The 24,757-nt window shown below is 34.1% G+C and overlaps 2 protein-coding genes and 1 long non-coding RNA gene across 3 annotated transcripts; all 3 read left to right on the top strand.

Annotated features, from left to right (window-relative positions):
- The first annotated feature begins 1,227 nt into the window (after positions 1 to 1,227).
- Positions 1,228 to 4,053, top strand: LOC110634262 (subtilisin-like protease 3). Its single transcript, XM_058128478.1, has 2 exons — positions 1,228 to 3,562; positions 4,043 to 4,053. Exons 1-2 carry the CDS (start codon positions 1,228 to 1,230, stop codon positions 4,051 to 4,053), a joined length of 2,346 nt encoding a protein of 781 aa, XP_057984461.1.
- Positions 4,054 to 7,333: 3,280 nt separating this feature from the next.
- On the top strand, positions 7,334 to 8,685 carry LOC131181567 (uncharacterized). The gene is made up of 3 exons (XR_009150101.1): positions 7,334 to 7,351; positions 7,793 to 7,851; positions 8,422 to 8,685. It is a non-coding gene; the product is annotated as an uncharacterized LOC131181567 (long non-coding RNA).
- Positions 8,686 to 22,008: 13,323 nt separating this feature from the next.
- Positions 22,009 to 24,467, top strand: LOC110669448 (uncharacterized). Its single transcript, XM_021831130.2, has 5 exons — positions 22,009 to 22,164; positions 22,232 to 22,705; positions 22,873 to 23,022; positions 23,119 to 23,666; positions 23,840 to 24,467. The coding sequence occupies exons 1-5, from the start codon at positions 22,095 to 22,097 to the stop codon at positions 24,449 to 24,451; spliced, it is 1,854 nt and encodes a 617-aa protein (XP_021686822.2). The 5' UTR covers positions 22,009 to 22,094; the 3' UTR covers positions 24,452 to 24,467.
- The last annotated feature ends 290 nt before the right edge of the window (positions 24,468 to 24,757 follow it).

Raw genomic sequence — 24,757 nt, 5'->3', positions numbered from 1 at the left:
AAGAAAATCTTTACTTACCGCATTATATACCAATCTTTACCGCATTATGGCTTTTTCGCTTTTACCTAAGCCATCAAGATTGACTTGTGATCTCTGTAATTTTCAATTTTTTACTTTTATCTGAGACATCAAGATTGACTTGTGAGCTCTGTAACTGTAATTTTCAACTTGAATTTTGAAAGCAGTTTCATTTTGTGCTAGGTTCTTTTATTTGCCAACCCAGAATAATTCTGGCCCTGCACTACTCTCACCTGACTCTGGCCCAATTAGACCCAATCACATAACCACAGTGTACAATGAATCTACCAATATGGGAGAGGCTTGTAAATGGCCTAATGCAGCACTTTGTTTTCATATTGAGACCTAGCAACTTATATTGTGTGTGTACTGCAGCAGAGTATGTTTGCTTATATATATCTTGGAAAAGGAAAATATTAACAGTAACAACAAACATCTCTTCTACTACCAAATTAATAAATTTCAATCAAATCTAAACAATAATTAAAAATTTTAATGCTAATAATTCTGTTTTAATTGTGAAAATTAATTAAGAATTTATTTAATCAGTTAAAATTAAAAAAATATATATATTTAGTACTCAAAGAAAATTAATATATAGCTATATTACAAAACCAAAAAAATTGATGTTGTTGAAAGAAACTGCAATATTTTTTTGTTGGACATTATAGGAAATCACAACAAAAAAAAAACACAGAAAAATCTCGAAACAATGCCAAATCCTAGAACCTGGAAGAGAGAGAGAAAATGAAAAAGATATTAGTTATGTACTATGCACAAGGGGAAAATTGAAAATTGCTTGGAATATTCTCCATGTCAACTATAGTTCTTGTGGAGCAAAGATCAAAGAATATGTAATTGACACAGGACCAATGTCCAACCTTAACGTTAAAAGAATCCATGACCTTGCATTAGGATTATCACAGCTTGTTCTGACAGGGACTGGTGGCATTATCAAGTCGAAAGGAAAAACTTGTATGCATAAACAATTTGTTATCTTTCTAATTGGCCAATTCCCAAGAGCTTAAATGAGTAAGACAAATAAAAGGAGAAATTCAGACACAAATTCCAACTTCTGTAATGCCAGCTATCATTATATTTTTCTTATACCTTTCACTTCTTTGTCTCTTTGTAAAGTAGGATGCTATTTATACATGAGGTTTTAGTAACTCATATCACAAGAATTAATTTTCCAGTTCTTCCATTGACATGGAAAACAAAAGGTGCAAAATATTGTCAACCATTTTACTTGTGATTCTCCTTATTCTCCCTTTAGTGTTTAGCTCTTCCCATGCAACCACCAAATCAGCAATCCATTCATCAAATAGTGATGCAATTGAGAAAGAGGAAAGCAACTTAGAGACCTATATTGTCCTCTTACAGAAACCTGAGGGCAATGATTTCACAGAGTCCAAAGATTTACATAGCTGGTACCAATCATTTTTACCAGAGAATACATTTAGCTCAAACCAACCACGTTTGATACATTCCTACCGCCATGTGGCTACAGGATTTGCTACAAAACTTACGGCAGATGAAGTAAAGGCAATGGAAACTAAGAAAGGGTACGTGTCAGCCCGTCCTCAAAGGTTGGTGCCTCTACACACAACCCATACTCCTAGCTTCTTAGGGCTGCAACAAAATGTAGGGCTTTGGACTTCTTCAAATTATGGCAAGGGAGTCATTATTGGACTTGTCGATACTGGAATAACGCCTGATCATCCTTCATTTAGTGATGAAGGAATGCCGCCTCCACCAGCGAAATGGAAAGGGAAATGCGAGCATAAAACATCATGCAATAATAAGCTTATTGGTGCAAGAAATTTTGCCACTGACAGTAATAATATATTGGATGACTACCAGCATGGGACTCACACAGCTGGCACAGCAGCTGGAAGTCCTGTGCAAGGTGCCAATTACTATGGGCAGGCTAATGGCACTGCAATTGGCATGGCCCCACTAGCCCACTTGGCAATGTATAAAGTTTTTGGCAGAGCTGATAAGGCTTCTGAGAGTGAGATATTGGCTGCAATGGATGCTGCAATTGAGGATGGTGTTGATGTACTTTCTCTTTCTCTTGGAATCGGCTCTCTTCCTTTCTATGATGACGTGATTGCACTTGGTGCATATGCAGCTATTCAAAAGGGGATCTTTGTGAGTTGCTCAGCAGGAAATTCTGGACCCGATAGTAGGTCTTTATCAAATGAGGCGCCATGGATTTTAAATGTAGGGGCAAGCACTGTAGACAGAGCAATAAGAGCAACAGTATTACTTGGAAATAACACAGAGCTAAATGGCGAATCCCTTAACCAACCTGAAGATTTCCCTTCAACGCTGCTACCACTTGTTTATGCAGGTGTAAATGGTAATCCATCATCTGCTTTCTGCGATACGGGATCATTGGCAAATGTTGATGTCAAAGGCAAGATAGTGTTGTGTGAGGGAGGAGGGAATGGAACATTTGAAAAAGGCCTAGAAGTGAAAAGAAATGGAGGCACTGCCATGATTGTAATGAATGATGAGTTTGACGGCTTTGTTACCATAGCCGATCGTCAAGCGCTCCCCGCATCACTTGTAAGTTACATGGCGGGATTAGCAATCAAAGCCTATATAAAGTCCACATCATCGCCAACGGCTACAATCTTGTTCAAGGGAACTGTAACCGGCTTACCAGAAGCTCCTCAAGTTGCTGAATTTTCCTCAAGAGGTCCAAGCATTGCAAGTCCTGGGATCTTGAAACCCGACATTATAGGCCCTGGTGTAAGTATTTTAGCTGCCTGGCCATTTTCAGTAGACAATACTGCCAACAAGTTCGCTATGATCTCTGGCACCTCAATGTCCTGCCCTCATCTTAGTGGTATTGCTGCTCTACTAAAAAATGCCCATCCTGACTGGTCACCTGCTGCCATAAAATCTGCCATTATGACCACTGCTAAGTTAGTTGATCTTGGAGGCAAACCCATTTCTGATGAACAGTTTGTTACAGCCTCACTCTTTGACATTGGTGCAGGCCATGTGAACCCATCAAGAGCAAATGATCCGGGGCTTGTTTACGATATCCAACCTGACGATTACATCCCTTACTTATGTGGATTAGGTTATTCTAACAAACAGATAGGACTCATCGTGCAACGCACGGTGAACTGTTCAAGTGATTCAAGCATACCTGAAGCTCAATTGAATTATCCGTCATTTTCCATCAGATTGGGATCCACTCCACAAACATACACAAGAACAATGACAAATGTTGGCCAGCCTAACTCAACCTACAGCCTTCAAATCATTGCACCAGAAGGTGTAAATGTTAAGGTAACCCCTGACAAGATCAGTTTCAGTGGGATGAACCAGAAAGCAACATACTCGGTAACATTCAGCAAAAATGGATGCAAATATGGTACATCATTTGCCCAGGGATACTTGAATTGGATGGCTGACGGATATAGTGTTAGAAGCCCAATTGCTGTCTTCAGTGGCGATTGTAATGGGGGTCAATTATTGACCCCTCTTTTTTTTCATATACTCTTTATATACATATACATAATATGTATATATTGACATTTCATAAATTTAATTATTGTACACTTTTTTTTATAAAATTTAAAATAAATTAAAACAAAAAATATTTTATGTATTCATGGTTCGATAAATTCGCAAGTATACAGTTCTTTAAATAGTAAAGAAAAGATATCGTCCCATAGAGATTTTATGTTTGAGCACCAAATTATAAAAGTTACGATTATTTGGACTAACAATAAGGTATATTAAAATTAAAGGAGATGCAGCAATTTAAATTGAAATATAAAGAAATAAGTAATTAGATAAGTAATTTAATCTCTGAACAGTATGCTAAATCACTAAATTACAAGCGAGTATGTAAGAACTAAATTAATTGATGGCAAATATGATTTTAGAGTTGAGATTCATGAAATAAATTTTATTGAGATTTGGATAGGCAAAACCAAGTTTAAGGAAAATACAAGTTTGAAAAAAGTTGATTCTGATTTTCTTTAATTTCTCTTTGAAGCAAATTTGTAACGGACTGTGGGGACGGCGATACGTAACGCCTGCAGGTGCCGCCCGTCCCACATCGGAAATGGGAGAAGGGAATCTGGGCCATATATGTGGGGGTCAGCCTAAACTGGTCAGCGCGCTTTGGGAGCGAAACCTCCCAAGGGACAATCCGTGAGGCCCACGGGCCAAAGCGACAATACCGACCGGGTGGGCTGGTCGCATAATTGGTATCGAGCCGGACTCTCCAAAGACGAGTGGGAGCGAGGACGCCCCCAGCGGAAGTTGGTGGGTTGTAACGGACTGTGGGGACGGCGATACGTAACGCCTGCAGGTGCCGCCCGTCCCACATCGGAAATGGGAGAAGGGAATCTGGGCCATATATGTGGGGGTCAGCCTAAACTGGTCAGCGCGCTTTTGGGAGCGAAACCTCCCAAGGGACAAATCCGTGAGGCCCACGGGCCAAAGCGGACAATACTGACTGGGCTGGGCTGGGTCGTTACAAAATTAAAGAGTGTTTTAAAGGAAATTAAACCTCATTCTCATGCGATGTTTAATAAGCCAAAACCCTTTAAGCACCTTAATCAACTTAAAATTCCTCTTAATCTACTAGTTTATCTCTAATATTAGGTGATTAAATTCAACATCTTGGTTATCTATCAAAGATTTTTAGCTCTCGGTGCTTCAATCTAAGATTAAGAATAAAACCCAAAGGGTACCAACAATGGATATGTAAATAAAGCACACAAGATATAAATCGAAACTTACATATATTAAAATCTGATTAAAATCAGTTTAAATCCACAAATAAACTTAAATCATTATACCCAACTTTGAAATCTTAATTATCTACTCACTCATGTTTATATTTACAAGAGAAAATTATTAAATAAAGTAAGAAAACATGAAAATAAGACTAAAAAAAACAGAATCCAGAAAAAGAGAATCCAAATATCTGAAAATAGAAGTTGTAAAAACGTCACTTTGCAGGTTGGTCTTCCTCCCTAGATAGTGTTCCTACTTCTTTCTTGTTTCTTTCAATTTTCTTTCTCTTTCTCCCTATGGTAAAAATAAGAATATGATGCTTGTATATCTCCTAAAGTTTTGCCCTAAAAGTAGTCTCAAAAGAGATAAAGACAAAAGGTATAAATGGTGTGAAGTGTGAGAATTTTTCCAGGTTAGCAAATCTGCCTGACAATTCAACATGTCCCAGGTTCTTTTTAGTGATTTTCAACAAGCCCTGTGTTGGTTCAGAAAAGGAGTTTTAGATTTTGTACTAACCAGTTGCATTGGGCACGTTGAGGTTCCTGAAACTTTTGGCAAGTTTTAGTCCTAAAAGTTTAGGCTACATGACCTAGTGTTAAATATTACATACCCCGTGTAGCTTCTGTTCATTGACTCTTAACTATGCATGCCCTTCAACATGGAATGTCACACCTTATCTCTACAAAAGATATAACATGATTCCGTAATATATCTAATGAATTACCGAATTTCGCCTACCAATAACCCATTAAATATATTACAAGGGATTTTAAACAAATTCAATTCATTTTAAAGTTTAAAGTAATGATAAATAATTATTTAAGAGCTTTTGAAAGAAGTTTTCATCATAATTTGTAATTTTAATTGATTTGGTATTTCTAAAATTTTATCAAAATTTTGGCAGAGTAACGGCTTAAAATTGAGAAAATAATTCTTCAAAACCTATTAAAAACATTTCCTATAATTGTATTGTCCACAACTCCATTAAAATCAACACATTCTAATCTCAACAATCTCAAGCAAGAGGGAAACAATTCATTATTTGTAGAATTCAAAAAGAAACTTAAATATTGCATTTATAAAAATAAATAAGTTTATATTACAAAAATTTACATGAACCAAAATAAAATTTCAAACTTTTTATACAACTGCTCAAGTCCTTTACATACATACATACAAATACATAAACATCAAAAGAAATTTACAAAGGGTATAATCAATATACTCGGTAACAAATCCAAAATAATGCTTCCATTACCGCCACAAGCAGCTTACTCTGCTGCTTTATCTATCTCCTTACCTGCGACAATATAAACAAGCTATCATTGAGTTTTACACTCAGAGGTGCACAACTTAAAATTTTAAACATCAATATGAATCCTAATTTAGCAAAAATAAAACAATTATAATGTCAAACACATATAAACTATTACTACATTTCTAAAATGAGAAATTTATTTAAAAAAGGCAAATTTTTATTTCAAACAACCATAAAACACAAATTTTCTGAAAATCACACAGTTTAAAATATGACACACTTATCCAATTCATCCCAATAACCAAAGGCTAATGTAACACCCCAAATTTTATTATTTATGAGTATTTTTGGTATTTTAATTTTATTTAAATTTTAGGAATTTTTTTGAGATTTTTCGGATTTTAAAAAATCGGGTTCGATTTTCCGAAAATATAAACTTTGTTGATTTTTAAAAATTAATTTAAAGACCACGTGGCAAAACTAAAAATATATTTGGAGTCTACGTATTTTTCTGAGTTTTACGAAATTTTTTCAGAATTTTTGGACCTCGTTTTCGGTCCCGAGGCAGAGTAAAAATTCAAAATTTTGTATTTCGAATCGACCAGTCTCTTCTCTTTTTCTTCCTCTTCCTCCGCGCGACGCTCTCCTTCTCTCTCTCGTGTCTCTCTCCTCCCCGCCACCACCGCCTCCTCGGCCCTCGCCGGCCGCCTCACCGTCCCCAGGCCGGCAGCCGCCGGGAACGCGCGCGATTCCCTGCTCGCGCCAGGCTGCTGACTTCCTCGGCCAAATCCGGCCGATCCGGCCACCGATTGGACCGGGTCTTGTGTCCAAAACCATCTACTCGGCGAGAGCTTTCCATAGACACCAAGAACGCCGAAATCCATCGAGCGGTTTGTCCGATTTTTGCTCGGGAAGATTTTAGCCCATTTCGACTTTTGGGCTAGATTTCTCGAAAACCGTGAATCCCACGAGGAAACCGAGGCTACCAGCACGCTCCATTCGTCGAGAGCTTCGCAACGACATAAATTTCGAAATTTTCCGACACCGTTTTTCGGTGGGTCCCACGAAACTTCGCAGTGTAATTTCGAGCATTAAATGAGCTTAGAAAATTCTGAAAAATTTATGTGCTAACCCCCGTGTTATGGGCTTCGTGTAGGTATTCTCATTTCGCGGAAATTCGACAGTTGACCAAGTGCGAAATTCGCCAGATGCACTGCATCGAAAAGTCTCCGAATTGGGCCGAGATTTTGCCTACCCCCATTGTCGACGTCCCGAAGCGCCCTCAAGTCGGAATCGGCAAAGGTAAACCCGAACCTTGTTTTTTCGTAATTTTCTAGTGCTTAAATAGGATTAAAAATCCATAAAATATTCGTGGTAGCTTAGAAAATTACGATTCTTTTTGCAATAGCTTAGTAATATTGCTAAGGACATGGGCAAAGTTTTAGAATTTTTAGAGTTGATTTGGGCAGTTTTTGCAAAAATGGTCAATTATAGGGACTAAATTGAAATTTTACATATTGTGATGAATGATTGGTTTGGTGGGCCCAGGAGGGGCAGTGTGATATGACTGAGTTGTTGATAAATGGATAGTGAGTATAGAAGTGTGTTTTGAACCCTTTTTCAGTTGGTTAGGTCCTAGGTATAGGGGACTCACGGATTTTCTACACGACTTAGGACGTATTTGGGTCTTTTCTTGATTTATATTGAGTCATTTGTATTAAATGATTGTAATATGATTGTCAGGTGAGCCGGGACAGCCTTCTTCCTCCGCCCAGCCACCACAGTGATTTGTCGTCAAGTCTGTGAGTAAAATATTAATTTTAATTATAATTTCGATATTATTATATGTTCAAGCATGCCCATGCATCACTTATATGCATATATTTATGTAGTTAAACTCTAGGCACGATTTATGTTGCATTCATAATCATAAAGTGCCATGAATGGTGTTGCGTAATTTGGAGCAAGCAGCGTGCGTTGGCGTGCGTGTGATGTGGTGTGGACTATGGATAGGACGGGTAGACACGGCTTGAGTTCTTCGCTGGGACCCGGTCCTTCGGGGTAGACACGGCTTGAGTTCTTCGCTGGGACCCCGATTTGGTATTTAAGTGGAAGTCCGAGCTGAGTTCTTCGCTGGCACCAGATTGGATTTAAGAGAGTCAGATAGGGGATCACCCCATATACTATGAATGATGTTACAGGGTGTGTGAGTGCTCCAAATTACCTTTTTGATGCCATGATGTGAATATGATGTTGATGTTGCATTTCATTCCACAGGTTGCATGAGATTTAGATAGTTATAGAGATTATAGTTAAGATTGATATTTTACTCTCTGAGTCGAACGCTCACTCCTGTTCAAAAATTTTTACAGGCCACAGGAGGATATTTTGTTCTGGGTTAACCTGCCTTTTTACCTCGCAGGTTGTTTATCAATATTGTGTAATTTTAATTACTCCTAGAATTTCCGCATGTGTTAGCAGTAATTATTTGAATTTGGTCTGTAATATTATTATTATGTTGGACCTGTAAACTTAAATATGTTATGCATGTTGATGGATTGGATGAGGGAGCTGAGCTCCCATTTATTTTATGTTGATGAGTATGTGGAGGGTGAGCTGAGCTCCCCAATTGAGTATTTATTGTGTTTACAGGTCGGGTGAGTCAAAAACTCCCCGTTGGAAAGTCCATTTTATGGCCGGACTCTGTCCGTTTGTTTTCTTGAAATTGGGCCCAAATGGGCCTTAGAGTTGGGTTAATGAATAGTTAAGGCTTACTACGGGCCTCGGGGGCTTTAGGCTGGCCCAGGTCCTAGTGCCGGTCCGGCCCATAGGTTGGGTCGTGACAGCTAATGGGGAATACAAGGGCTAGCTAGCACATATATGAGTACTCATTTAATTCGTCCTCAACTAACACACACCTCAACACTTCAGCCAGAGAGGGAATATAATTCCGATTCGTCTCACTAGGCAAGTTAGTGAGGAATACAAAACACGTAGGCATGTCAACTGTGGTTTCAAACCATATTCAGAAATTTTCCATTCATCAAATATATTTGTCAACTCATATTTATATTTCATTCAAAACAATTACCCAAAAATGGGCTAACAACACATAATTTCTCAATTAAGAATTCAATGCAACAAAGGTCATAAACCATTCATACAATTCATTCAAAACAAAATTCAATTTGAAAATAAAAAAGGAAATGGTTGTTGTGCATATTCTTCTTCTTACTTAATTCAACTTCTCCTTGTCTTTTGATATTTCTTTCTCTACTGAAAACACACAATGGACAAGTCTTAATACTTAATTCAATTATCACTAATAACTAATTACTTAAATACCTAATGAATGCCTAAGTTACTTAGGCAATTTTAAAGAGTTTGGATTTTGGACAGATTTATGCCCTGATTTTGAAACCCAATTTCAACCTAGTTCTAGTCCTCATTTAATGATATGATCTCAATAAAAGTTGTTCCTTTATGTGTTAAGTTTTGTTTTCAATTTGAATCACTTAATTTGGAGTTGTGTAGCTCTAATTATGGTCAATTTACCATTCGGGTATCAAGTGGTCAATTTGACCAGGTGCAGGAATTTCCAGAATTGGAATCCCTAAATTGTCCTAGCAATTTCTCTAAGTTGCAATTGGTTTTGAGTTCTGGTCAAAACATCAAAGTTGTCGTTCTAGGTCTTATAGATGTTTAAGCTTTGGTTTCATTGCATTTGCAGTTTTGTGGACCAAGTTATGGCATTTTTTCCAAAATTGATCGAATGGTCATTTGTCCAGGATTTCAGGTCAGTTTTGGTTCTGGTTAGATTTGTTGACCTAAAATTTTCTAGCAAATTAATAGGGTTAGAGTCAGAATTTGAGCTCATGATCTTCATGAAAAATGTGCTCCTATGTCTAACCTTTCCAATGGTTCAAGAATCAGGTCATTATGACCTTCCTAGAGTAAGTTATGGCCATTTGAACATTTATTGTTTATTTGATCATTTCTACCCAGTTCCAGAACACTAATTCCGGATTCAAGCAATTTTTAGACCAACTTATGGTCAATTTTTGGGCAAGGTTTCTTCATGAAAAATGTGGCTTTAGGTCTTAAATTTCTTTTTCAATTGGCCTCACACCAATTGGAGCTGCCTAGCTCTACTTATAACCCTAAAAGCATACTGGACTCAGAGGTCCAAAAATCCAGCAATCCAACAACCCTCACTTTCTCAATTCTATTCATCAATTCACACTAATTCTCAATTCAAAACACACTAAATGATCATAATTAAGAATTCTAAACACCAATTGGTCAACATTTCCTGAAATCCTAATTTTCACTAACCCTAATCCTCCCAATTTAACAATTCATGAAATTCCCATACAAATCACTACTCAAATCATACATATAACACCACATAAGCTAAAATTTATCACCAATTATATCAAAACACTTCAACCCTAACATCCCTAAAGCTGGCCGAAATTCATGGTCTTCCCTTCATGAATGTTTCTTTCAATTTCTCATGTAATTCCCTCTTATTCACTCTTAATTCCATGCATACAAAATCAATTTAACTAGAAAGAAGACTTACCTTTGTTGAGCAGATTTTGTCTCTCAATCTTCAAGTTGTCTTGATTTTTTTTGTTCCCAATCTTCTTTTCACACTCAATTATAAAGTTTTTACTTAAGTGGCTATAGAAAATAAGAGAGATTTCAAGGAGATTTTGAGCTTGAAAGGATGAAAAATGGAGGAGGAAAAGGGAACTATGGGAGACGACAACAATGGAAGGTGGAAGAAGATGAGATTTCTTTTTAGTTTTTGTCTTATTTTATGTAGATAAAATCTCAATTTTTAACTTATTTAAATTATAATTATTTATTATGTCATGTTTATGTCATAAATTATTTGCTGGTTTTACAACCACCGTAAGTGTACAGATCACTAACAAGTAATAAAGTGATGAGTAGAGTATCGTTCCCACAAGGACCGTGTTGAGTACCAAACTATAGTGATTTTAATTATCTAGACAATCGAATTGTATAGAAATGATAATTAGATCTAAATTAAAAGAAATAAAATCTAAATAATTAACTAAACTTGAATATTAATGGACAAAGGCATTATAGAGCTAGGGGTTCACACTTCAATCAATTATAAAATCAATCTAATTCATTCAATAATTAAGAGATTATTACTTTGATGGAAATTAATCCTAAGTTATCTTAAGTCCTCTCTCTAGGAACTCAATGTGTATTTTAGGTAACCTAAACCCTACTTTCGTGGTGATTAAATTAATTAAAACCCTTTAAGGTCATTGATTAATTTTGGAACTCCACAAAGGTCATTAGCCTATCTCTAGGTCAGATTTCCTAGGTTCAAAATCCCGATTTTCTAATATTAACCTTTACCTTTTAGTCCTTCAATTAATATCTGTAATAAATACTAAGTGGGTACCAACACATAGCATGCATTAAAATCACAAGAGATTGAATCAAAGAATAAAATACCCAATGTATTAAATAAAATCAAACCAGATCCATAATAAAATTGAGAGTGCTATACCCTAACCCTAGAATAAAGAGCCTACTCACCCATAGTGAGTTTTACAATCAAGATTATAAAAAGATAAAGAGAAGACATGAGAAGAAAATAGAGTGAAATAACCCAGAAGGAGAATTACAATCTCTACACCCTAACCCTAGAATAAAGAGCCTACTCACCCATGGTGAGTTTTACAATTAAGATTATAAAAAGATAAAGAGAAGACATGAGAAGAAAATAGAGTGAAAGAACCCAGAAGGTGAATTGCAGCCTTAGACTTTTGGAACTTCAGCTGAAAATCCCTTCTGGCAATCTTGCAGATTTTGTTTCTCCCTTGCCTCCCTTAATGTTGATGTGCCTCCTTGAATGTAAAAATTGGCTCAATGTAAACTCTCTCTCTCCCTCAATTCTTGACTTGTTATATTTATATCTGGTATAAAAACCCTAATTTCAGAGTCCTAGAAACATTAGGAGTCCATCCGGGTCGAGTTGGAAGCAAGAAAAGTCGTATTAGAATTACTGTCAGGGGACTTTACACGGGCCGTGTACTGATATACACCCTGTGTAAATTTCTGCCACTTCATTTTTCAAGTTTTCTTCAGTCCAGAGAGTTACACGGGGTCCAGGAAGTTACACGGGGCAGGTTACACGGCCCGTGTACTGCTTCTGGCCCTGTATTCTTCACGTTTTGACCTCCAGATCTCTTCCAAACTCATCTTTGATTCTAGAACCATATAAAAACACCTGATAAAATATAAAAATTAATGAATTGAATTGGATTAACATGTTTTCTAAAATAATAATGAAAAAATATAAAAATAAACATAAAAGGATACTGCTAACAAAATGCAATGCATGTTAACCTTAAATGTCTATATAATTTGATGCAATCAAATACCCCCAAACTGAAACATTTGCTTGTCCTCAAGCAAATTAAAACTTTATAAAAACTCATTGGGGTACTTAGAAATATAACAGAAAACTTAACTTGCACATAATTAGACACTCTTCAACCTTTATACCAATTCCCACTTTCAAGGCATAAGGACCTCAACAGTTGCCTGCTAGAACCTCACTCCCTTTATGGTGCTTCAACTAATTATTCCTCTATGCAAAGCCATTAAAAAGTCACAAATAATCTGTTTTATCAGGATAGACTTGAGAAACACTTACTCCCCCAAATTTACCTCTATTGAGGGTAATTGTAGTGAAGTGATTCAATTCTAACTCCATAGGCATATCTCAATTTTTTATCTTCACTAATGTAGCATACACTTTTTAAAAGATCAAAAGGTCTTTAAAAGGGTTGTAATGGGGCTAAAGGGATAATGACTTGATTTCCAATGAAAGGTTTTTAGGGAATGCAAATATAAGGATAGCATGTATGCATAAAATACCAAGTATACTAAGTTTATTCTACTGATTTTGTATGGAGAAAAGGGGCTTTTGATTTTTTATAGTGCCAAGCATGCTTTCATGATTCTTATCTTGGGACTTCTTCTTTCTCTTTTTTTTGTTTTTCCTTTTTTTTTTATGTCCCTTTTGTCCTCTCCCCCAAACTCATTGCTTTTACTGGGTTAGAAAGGCAAATTTTGATTTGATTTCAATTACATACTTACACTCTTTCTTGAGTTCTACATCCTCTCTCTATTTTCTTTTTTTTACACTTAATATACTTTTTACTTATGCATTTAGCTTTCTCAAAAGGGTAAGGTAGGTGTTTAGGCTAGGGGCTAGGTAAATAATATGGGTAAGCAATAAATCCTAAGAAATAAATATAGGCTTTAAGTTGACTGCAAGGGATATATATTTTAATTAGGGGTGGCTAAGGCTTAGTGAGACTATATCAAAGAATGCCTTAATCATATTTTCATCATGCATATGCTAGGATTTCTCCTTGATAGATCCAAGAGACATGTTCTAGAGCTGTTGAGGCATTTTTAGGTTTATTTGTATTTCAAAATTTTTTTCCCAATTTTGCAAGTTCAATTTGACAAATTAATGGTTATGAAGGGGTTTAACTAGTTTAACTCCACTTAGGTGATTTAGCTTTTCACAAACAACATATTGAAGCCTTTTTGCCTATCCAGTTACATTCATTCCTCTTTCCCAGAGAGTCCAATCAGTAGCTCATCAAAGTTTTAGTTATAATTCTAAGTTAAAAGCCTTTTGAAAAAGTCTAGAATTTTCAAAAGTTGCAAAAATTTTTTGGATTTGTGATACACAAATATAATATAGATATAATAAGGTAATGAAATACAATATATGAATGCAATGTATGAAATGCACCCCCAAACTCAAATTTGACATTGTCCTCAATGTCATCAAGATATCATAATCAAGTCAAGAGCAACATCATAAATGTAATAATAAGGAAAAGCTATGGATATAGAATACACCCCCTTGAAGTGTGCCTTCCCTTGAAGATTTGTGAGTTTGATCCCCTTTGCTCATTTTAAGTGCTTCTTGAACCTACAAAGTGAAAAAACATCAAAATCAAGTTTGGGAGGGTGATAAAACAAAAGAAATAGACAAATACAAAGATTAAATTTAAAACTTGGGTTGCCTCCCAAGAAGCGCTAATTTAAGGTCATTAGCTTGACCCCTTTTAGAATTACTGATCAAAAAGCAGTTTTCGCCCATAGTAGTTGTCATGTAACACCACATATGGGTCTTGATTTGTGGTACCCTCAAGATTGGCAAGATTTGAAATAGGATTGCACATTGCATGAACAACACATGGTTTAGAGTGATATGCTTGGGATGAGGGCTACTTTAGCTCATGGAGGATATATGATGATGTAGGAGGTGTTCATGATAGAAAAGAGTCTTCTGGTGGTATATGTGTAAACATCTTTAATGAGCTCAAGTTGATAGTCTTATCAATCTCTTCATCTACCACCTTCACCTCTGATCTATCTTCATGTAAGCACTCTTCAAATGACCCTCAAACAATAAAGGAGTTGTTTTCTTTAACTTTAGGTTTCACTTCTTCTTCAAGTAACTCCTTTTTTTGTGGAAATTCTACTGGTAAGTCATCTTCAAAAGAATTTTATTCTTCAGGCTCAACTTCTTCTATAGGTTCAAATTCCAATGAAGCTTCTTCATTCTCCTAACTTTGTTCATTTGTTTCCTCCTCCTAGAGTGATAGCTCATTGTTCATCATAAGGTTGTCAAAATTTTCCAATGGAGCTATCGCCTCTTTAAGTCCCACTCTCTTCTCTAATTATAGCTCAAATGGTTGGTGTAGAATGTTAAGCTGATAAATGTATGGGGGATATTGATGACTCCAACCCTGCAGTGAAGGATCCTAATACCAATGGTAATCAAAATCTGCCATGTCATTCAATAAGTGAATGGCATCCTTATGGTCTCTTTGAAGAACATGATCACCAGTAGCCCAAGCTCCATAATCTACCCAATTTCTTGTTGCTTCATTCAAACCATTGTAGAAATTGAGACTGAGTTCATAATTTGAAAGATTATGGTTAGCAAATTGCTCTACCAATTCATTAAATCTTCTCCAAGTATCGTGAAAAGGTTCATTGTGTTGTTGAATAAAGCTTGTGAAGACTTGTTGGTGAAACATCTTAATGATCCTCACAAGAAAAACAAGTAAAAATAAAATTAGATAAGAAATAAACTATAAAAGAAATAAGAATGTCTAGAGTAATCAAATCACTAATCATTCAATATCAAGCATCGGTCCCCGGCAACAGCGCCAAAAACTTGTTTGTTGGTTTTACAACCACATCAAGTGCACGGATCGCTAACAAGTAATATAGTGATGAATATAGTATCGTTCCCACGAGGACCATATCGAGTATCAAACTATAGTGATTTTAATTATCTAGACGATCGAATTGTATAGAAATAATAATTAGATCTAAATTAAAAGAAATAAAATCTAAATAATTAACTAAACTTGAATATTAATGGACAAAGGCATTCTAGAGCTAGGGGTTCACACTTCAATCAATTATAAAATCAATCTAATTTATTCAATAATTGGGAGATTACTTTGATGGAAATTAATCCTAAGTTATCTTAAATCCTCTCTCAAGGCACTCAAGGTGTATTTTAAGTAACATAAACTCTACTTTCGTGGTGATTAAATTAATTAAAACCCTTTAAGGTCTTTGATTAATTTTGGAACTTCACAAAGGTCATCAGCCTATCTCTAAGCCAGATTTCCTAGGTTCAAAATCCTAATTTTCTAATATTAACCTTCACCTTTTAGTCCTTCAATTAATATCTGTAATCAATACTAAGTGGATACCAATATATAGCATGCATTAAGATTACAAGAGATTGAATCAAAGAATAAAATACCTAATGTATTAAATAAAATCAAACCAGATCCATAATGAAATTGAGAGTGCTACACCATAACTCTAGAATAAAGAGCCTACGCCCTGTGTAAATTTCTGCCACTTCATTTTTCAAGTTTTCTTCAGTCCAGAGAGTTACACGGGGTCCAGGAAGTTACACGAGGTCCAGGAGGGGTCCAGGAAGTTACACAGGGCAGGTTACATGGCCCGTGTACTGCTTTTGGCCCTGTATTCTTCATGTTTTGACCTCCATATGTCTTTCAAATTCATCTTTGATTCTAGAACCACATAAAAACACATGATAAAATATAAAAATCAATGAATTGAGTTGGATTAACATGTTTTCTAAAATAATAATGAAAACATATAAAAATAAATATAAAAGGATACTAAATACTAACAAAATGCAATGCATGTTAACATTAAATGTCTATATAATTTGATGCAATCATAAATTCATTAAAATTGAAATTTTCTTTTCTTTTCCTTTTTCATTCCCTACACCTCTCTATCTTTAATCCCTTTTTCAATATTTTAATTTCTTACATTTTAATGGACATTTAGATCAAAGGTCACCTCTAGGGGTGAATTAACGAAAATGCCCCTCATCGGTTCTACTCTATCTTTTTAATATTGTCTGATGAGTCTTTAAGCTCTGATTCACTTATTTGAACTTATTCTCTTTTCTTTTCTATGGTTTTTTAGTTCCCAATAGTTTCACAATTATTCCTGGGCCTGGGGTGTCATAGGGTCCCACATGAATTTAGGTAGCAACTGAACTCGCAATCACTTCCCGGGTCGATCACTTATAGCCAGGGCATCGGCTCATTTAACCCATTTGTGCTTCATTTCTTTTATTTTTATCCACATTCATTTTATCTTTATCAATATTATTTATGACTTCTCTATGTAATTTAAGTTTAGTTCTAAACATTCTAGCTATCCGGATAGACCTTAGTAATTGGCACAGTAGAATGTACGGACTACTTAACATGAGGGTGTTACATGAAACATGTTAAGACCCTTGAAAATCTCGTTTGGTATGTTTTATTAGGCATATTTTTTTTCATTTTTCTCACAACTTTAAGTTTCCAAATCATTTTGAATTTCTCACATATATATCTTTTTGCCTTAAAATCATATTAAAACATGTAAAAAATATTAAAATTATAAAAATCAAATGTAAAGCAACCAAAATTAATAAATTAACTAAAATAAATACTAAAAATATAAAATTACTAAATTAAAAAGATAAAATGGATGCAAAACTAGGCTAACATACCTATATAAAATGAGTTTATCAATTCAATTACTTTTAAAATTTTACTGGTATGCATTTAATAATATTAATAATAATATAAGTTTTTTTTATAAACTTTAAGGTATTAAATTTCATTGAGTTTAATTATAAGATGAAATTTATTTTTTATTTTTTATATATTGACGGAAAAAAAAATTTCTAAATCTGACACTAACCGACTACTTTAAGTAAAAGAATGCGCCAAGGAGTTAGAGTTTGTGGCCAGATTTACTCTTTGATATAGAATTCTGTTTGCATGTTGTGAGAGTTATTTTTGTTTCACATGGATTTTTTATTTTCATTTCTAAACTTTATTTATGTAAATTAAAATATAAAAATTGAATTTTAAATATAAAATTAACAAATTTCATACAAAATAGACGAGATCTAAACAATAATTAAGAATTTTAATGCAATAATTCTGTTTTGATTACAATATATTTAATCAGTTAAAATTAAAATACGAAGTAATATTTAGTATTCAAAGAAAATTAATATATTATAAAAATCAGTTTATGCCTTTTCAAAGAAAATTATGTTAGGCTTGTTGGACCTCTTTCTATCTACTAGGCTTGGTATTTCAGTTTAACGAGCTGATTAGCCATGAGTACTCGACCCATTTCACAGAATATAGATTGTTGGGCCTGCTGCATCTGCCATTTGGTTCACTCCCTTGCTTCTTGTGTTATAATCGTGTTATCCATACATGTTGCAATCTAAGCAAAAGTTTAGTTTTGTGATTCAATTGAAATATTTTGTAAGATCTATAGTGATAGTAAAGTCATGAATTGATAAGCTCAAGCTTTTTATAGTAGCGTTGTGAAAAATTTAGAAAACACATTGAGATTAAGATTTAAAAGTACTCTTTTTCATTTTAATACAATTTTTTTCTCATCTTGCTCTGTGAACATAAACCTTACAATCGAATTATATAAATTTTATATATATTCTTCTTCTTTTTTTTTATATTGTGTGATTATGCACTTATGCGTCTTATATTTAGGTGCTTGTTTTAACAAGCTAGAAATGTTTACAAACCTTATGTGCAATTATTTATAATGAGTTTTAGGTAATCCACCCCCTTTCCTCTCAATTTGCATTTGAGTTAATTAAGAAAAGAAAATCTTCTAAAATTAATCTTTAAAGATATTCACAAAAGTAGCAATATAGGTCTTAAATTTTAAGAATTTGAATTATTTTCTGATATAATAATTTAAGGATTAAAATGTAATTATATTAAAATTAATTTTTTTTAAGAATTGTAGTAAAAATAAAATATCAAAAAATAAAGTGTAATAAAAGATATTAAATTTATACAAAAAAAAAAAACTAAAAGTATATAGGCAATGGCAAACCACATTATCAAAATTTTTGAATTTCTGTATTTGTGGAATATATTACATTAATTTGATAAATAATATTCTAAAATTTAATTGTTTTAACTTTTAAGACTTCAGTGTAAAATTAGATACTTTTAGGACTTTTATTTATTTATTTAGTTTTGCTTTTTAAGGTAAGTACGTGTAGTATTGCTATTTTGTCATCCCTTAAATTAATAAGGGTTTATTTGATATTATTATTAAAATTTCAGTTAAAAAAAAAACAAATTCTTGAATATATTATTAAGATACTGTTAAAAATTAATTTAAAGTTAAATTTGATATATTACAATCATAAAAACTTTAAAATAATTTAATCAAGAAAACTGTTTTTAATATTTAAAATATTACTTTCATAAAAAAAACCATTTTTGACTTCTCAATTACAATTTCAAATGGAATCTAATTCGTAAAATTACATAATTATTTAAATTATTATAATTAGCTCTAATAAACTAATTCTAATTGGAAGAAATATTTTAATCATAATACTGATAAAGAATAACGAATCGAGTTGGACTAAAATATGAGTTGATCAACAAAATTAATTGTGAATCACTTATTATCTATCGCAACTCCCTTTTTATCCAAATATTTACCGGGAAGCCATTTTTCCTTTTCCAATGATCTCAACGTCTATTTCCTTTTGCAGATATCGCAACTCCATCAGATAAGTACTCTGGTGCTGCTCTGAAAATGCATTCGGATATGCAATGGTTTAAGGTCATACATATACTTTTTTGGATTCCGTTCCAAATTCAACTGTTTCGTCATCCTTTCCATTCTTTAATTTTTTTTTTTTTTTTTTCTGTTCACTTGGTTCTAAGTAGGATTGGAACTCTAAGGTCTAGGAGAACACCATTGAGTTAAATTCTATCTTTTGTTTCTGAATTCTTTGCAGAATGTAGAAAAGATTGTCCAACCATTATACCGAGAAGTGAGAAACCGTGATGGGGATACCCCTATAATGAAATTTTACAATGAGCACAAGTATCTTGCCGAGGATGCAGATGGATGAAAACTATAACTTCATCCTGCATGGTCGTACCAACACTTGTCATCACAGTTGCTTTGGCGGCTGCTTTTACTGTTCCAGAGGGCAATACCCAGGATCTGTAAAGTGTATGAAGGTTTTTCTATATATTTGAGAAAGTGTTACAGCTGAATATATAGGATATTAAACTCTAAGAGATAAGATTTACAGTTGGGAAAAATAACAACATTGATATGGATAAAAACTGATATAACATATTCCCGTTGCTTGGCGTTATCCTTTATACGCCCCCGCGCTTGTATTTGCCAACCCCGAAAAATTCTGGCCCTGCACTACTCTCACCTGACTCTGGCCCAATTAGGCCCAATCATAACCCAACGCAATCTACAATGAATCTGCTAATCTGGGAAAGACCGTTGGTCGAATGGCCTAATACAGTCTTTTTTAAATTTTATTTTATTTATATTAATATTCGAGAACTTACAATATTAAAAATAAATTAAAAGTTGGTTTTATTTTTTTAATGGCCTTGCTTGAATCAGAATAGCAACTTATATTCTGTTTATGCTGCGGCAGAGTATGTTTGTTCTTCTACCGCCAAATAATTCAAGACATCAACGCTCCTTTCTTCAGTTCTTGCGATGCTTTTTATAAAGTCTAAACATAAATAAATCCTTTTGAACAAAAACTATTAAGACTTTGAACTGCCAAGTGCCAACCTTCCAAGAGTAGTAAAGAATATGTTCAATCCTCTGTCTTTCAGTATTATGCTTTGCCTAGGCTTCTGGGTTTAGCATTTGTCTTTTTTTTCCAGAAAAATATTGAAGGATAATTGGGAACTGATTTAAGTAAGATATTGAGTTTTAAAACTGAATTTTTAGTTTTTTACTTGGGTTTATTCTTTGAAATGAGAACAAGGAAGAATAGAAGAGCTGCAGTTGCGAAAAAAAATTTGACGTACTTGCAATTATTTATTATTTCTTTCTTTTAATTTGATTTCGAATAAAATTTAAACTAAAAATCTCTTGTAGATAATTTTAATCAACCGAACTAAAGCTGAAAGCTCATTAGTATTATTTACCTTTTTAAAAGACCTACTAGCAGCTCAATGTAGAGAAAGATGGTATTAGAATATTATAATACATAGGTGATAATTATTATTTTTTTTTTAATTTTACTTAAAGGACATTAATTATTCCTGCATAGATTGCACAGAGAATAAAGTCGTTGCTTGTCAACAACTCTAACTGATAATTCGAAATATTTTCTTTTACCACTTTAACCTTTTTCTATAAATAATTGAATCCTGCACTGCTGAAGTTGGCCTTACCCGTAAGAGGTGAAATTGGTGGACGAGTCTACATGCCTTAATCGGAAACCTACAGTTGTTGAAAATTACAAGATTAATAAAGGCAAACAAACGGGGCCTTCCCTAAGGAAGGAAGATCACGTTTATTATTCGGATGGAGGATGTTCCTCCTGCAGCGCTTGATATTTTGTTGTTTGACTCTCAGTTTCTTTGATCATTAGTATCAAGCTCTTATTTAAAAAAAAAAAAAAAAAAAACTCATTTAAACAATATAAAGCAAAATTTTTTGGTTAATATAGAAATATTCATGGCCAAGAAATTCGTTATGATAAAAATTTCCATCTTATAAAAATAAAAATTTTAAATGGAAAGTGGAAAATTACATAAAATAATTTATTATTTGCACATCAAAGGTCAATCCACTCGTGCGAAATAGCCATATCCGTTTTGAATAAATCAAAAAAATAAAAAATGACTTCTGAGGAAAGCCATTTTTTAATTTATTAATGAAATCAATTAAAAAATGACTCAAGGTTTAAAAAATGACCATCAAATGTGAATACAATGACCCAGCAACTGCCCAAATCTAGTTGGCAATGGGACCCGGCTGCAAAAAGAAATTAATAAAATAAAATAAAATTAATTGAAGTTATATTTTTTTATTTAATAGAGATAATAATGAATCATTAATAATCACTAAATTATAAAGTAAGAGGTCATTTTTTTTATAAAAATAAATAATTTTAAATTAAATTAGAAGATTACAAGTAAATGAATTATAATATTAACTTACTAATAATTTTATGTATAAAATAACTCAATTATTTATATAAATTTGTATTAAAAATTAAATTAATATCTAATTTACTCAATCCTCACTCTAAATTTAATACTCATTAAATAAAAATAAATAAATAAATCAAGTAAATTATTTTCAAGTTGTCCGATTATTCTTGCACATTATCGCCTTACTATTTTTTTTTTTATTACAGTTTACAAATATACATTAGATTTTTTAAGATTAAACAAGAAAATATAACATGGGCTTGTCATTTATATATATATTAAGCCTACACATATTGCTCTATCATACATTTTATCTTGCTCAGTACACGTTTTAGGATTTTCAGAATTGCTGTGTCTTGAAACAAAAAAAAAAAAACTACGGAAGCTGAAAACTACAAAACCAGACACCAATGGATCAAAGCCAATTCCCAGTTTCCAGTGACAATGATTCAAATAAGCAATCCCAAGCGATTGAAGAGGGTAAGTTTTGTGTAATCCAAACATATTTGCTTTGAATTCTTCTTTAATATGTATTAGCTCTTGACAGAGAGAGAAAGACGGTCCTACTTGCCACTGTATAAAGCTGCACTGAGAGGTGATTGGGAAGCTGCAAGTAGAATTTTTTGTGATGATCCTGGTGCAGTAACTGCTATGATTTCAGGCATCGGAGAGATTACTCTTCATGTTGCAATTGGCAAAGGTCGCTCATCCATAAGATTCATACAGATGCTTGTAGATTTAATGCCTGCAGATTTCTTGGTAGCGGCAAATATTCATGGTGAAACACCTCTTCATTATGCTGCTATTGCTGGAAATGTTCAAGCAATAAGGATCTTGGTGACAAAGAATCGAGCGGTGCTGGATATAGAAAACAGATATGGCAGTCACCCACTTCATTATGCTGCCCAATTTTGCCAAAAGGAAGCAGTTTCCTATCTTTTGTCAGTGACAGATCTAAGTGAATTCTCAGGCAAACATGGCGTCAGACTTGTCAATCTTTTAATAATTGCTGATTTCTATGGTCGGTATCATCTTCAAAAGTCAATTTAGCAAAGTTAGGATTCTTAATTGTAGTGCTAATTAATTGTGAATCACTTATTATCTCTTGCAACTCCCTTTTCATCCAAATATTTGCAGGGAAGCCATTTTTCCCTTTCCAATGATCTCAACGTCTATTTCCTTTTGCAGATATGGCCCTTGATGTACTACGGAGATATCCCAAATTAGCTATTGAAAGAGATTATGAAGGGACAACTGCCTTGGCGACGTTGGCAAATAACCCTCATGCATTTCCAAGTGGAAGCAAGCTTGGGTTTTGTGATCGCTTATTGTATCGATGTTCGTTTCACAATTTTAAGCCATTTTTGTAATTTATTCATGTGGCAGCAGCGCTATGCATTCTCAGTACTAACAAGAGTTGGTCTCTCATTGCAGTTGCTTCGGTACATTCAGATGGCGTCCCTCGAGGTGGAGATTTGGAAAGTATAGCTGACAGTTCAAAAGAATACCAAAAAGAATCAAAGAAATTTGGGTTTCTACACAACACAAAGAATACAAAGTTGAAGCACATTCTAGCATTAGAGCTACTCAGACTCTTGATTACGGAAACTTTAGACGCAAGACCCTCAGAAACTCGCATGCTACTGCAAAATCCACTACACACTTCTGCTAGATTGGGGATTTATGAAGTGGTTGTGGAGATTATAAAGGCCTACCCTGAATCAGTTTGGTTTGTTGATCGTGATGGAAGGAACATTTTTCATTTGGCAATAATTCACCGCCATAAGTTTATTTTCTCTCTCCTAAATGAACTGAGTCCGCAAAATAAGCATCATCTTGTTGCCTCGTCAAGAGACAATTACAGAGAAAACATGTTGCATTTAGCTGCGAGAATGCAACCATCAGATGAGATCCGGGGTACTCCATCAGATAAGAATTCTGGCGCTGCTCTGAAAATGCATTCGGATATGCAATGGTTTAAGGTTATACATATGCATTTTTGGATTCCCTTCCAAATTCAACTGTTTCGTCATCCTTTACATTCTTTAAGACTTTTTGTTCACTTGGTTCTAAGTGGGATTGGAACTCTAAACTTTACAGTCTAGGAAAATACCATTGAGTTAAATTCTATCTTTTGTTTCTGAATTCTTCGCAGGATGTAGAAAAGATTGTCCAACCATTATACCGAGAAATGAGAAACCTTGATGGGTATACTCCGAGAATGAAATTTTACAATGAGCACAAGGAGCTTGCCAAGGATGCGGATGGATGGATGAAAACTATAGCTTCATCATGCATGGTCGTACCAACACTTGTCATCACAGTTGCTTTCGCGGCTGCTTTTACTGTGCCAGGGGGCAATACCCAGGATCAAGGGATCCCGATCTATTTAAATCGAATTTCATTTATGATTTTTGCAGTATCAGACGCTCTGGCATTCTTCTCTTCATCCACTTCATTGCTAATGTTTATATGCATATTCAATTCAGACTATTCAGAAGAAAATGCTGTCAGATCTTTCAAATTATTCACCTTCGGTTTTATCTCTTTATTTTTTTCAATAGCAACTATGTTTGCAGCGTTTAGTACTTCCCTTTATATAGTCCTTTCTCACAAAGTGGAATGGATTGCAGCTCCCATCAGCTTACTAGCCTGTGTACCAGCGGCCTTATTCGCATATTTCCAGTTTCCTCAGTGGTTCAGTGTAGCCTATTCAGCATTTAAACCTAGTATTATACCTCAACATACTGAGGAAATCATCTTTTAGTCACAGAAATTCTGTGAATGATTGTCCCTACTAAGCTAGTTTTCATCTTGAATTTCTTTTGTGTGTCTTATCAATATTTATGCAACATTAATGTTCCCTTTGCATTTGTGTGGGGTTTGTAACGTTGTTTATTTATTTGTATGATATGTATTTGTGGCTGTATTATCTTCTATATGAAGACTAGCTAATAAACATTAGCTACATTCCTATGTGATACCTTCTTCATGTTTGTATTTATTAAAATTTGATTTTTCAAGTTTTTACCAAGAACTCAGTTTAAGTTCTAATTAATTGCGCGTTGACATA

This window comes from Hevea brasiliensis, chromosome 1 (genome assembly GCF_030052815.1).
Source record: "Hevea brasiliensis isolate MT/VB/25A 57/8 chromosome 1, ASM3005281v1, whole genome shotgun sequence".
NCBI classification, from domain to species: Eukaryota; Viridiplantae; Streptophyta; class Magnoliopsida; order Malpighiales; family Euphorbiaceae; genus Hevea; species Hevea brasiliensis.
Note: the sequence above shows the minus strand (reverse complement) of the source record. Positions and strands in the feature narration are given on the sequence as shown.

Excerpts from the sequence above, each read along its gene's own strand:
- LOC110669448 (XM_021831130.2), top strand. The coding sequence starts at position 22,095 with ATGGATCAAAGCCAATTCCCAGTTTCCAGTGACAATGATTCAAATAAG. Across the intron at positions 22,165-22,231 it reads ATCCCAAGCGATTGAAGAGG|AGAGAGAAAGACGGTCCTAC; the intron begins GTAAGTTTTGTG and ends AGCTCTTGACAG. Across the intron at positions 22,706-22,872 it reads AATAATTGCTGATTTCTATG|ATATGGCCCTTGATGTACTA; the intron begins GTCGGTATCATC and ends TTCCTTTTGCAG.
- LOC110634262 (XM_058128478.1), top strand. The coding sequence starts at position 1,228 with ATGGAAAACAAAAGGTGCAAAATATTGTCAACCATTTTACTTGTGATT.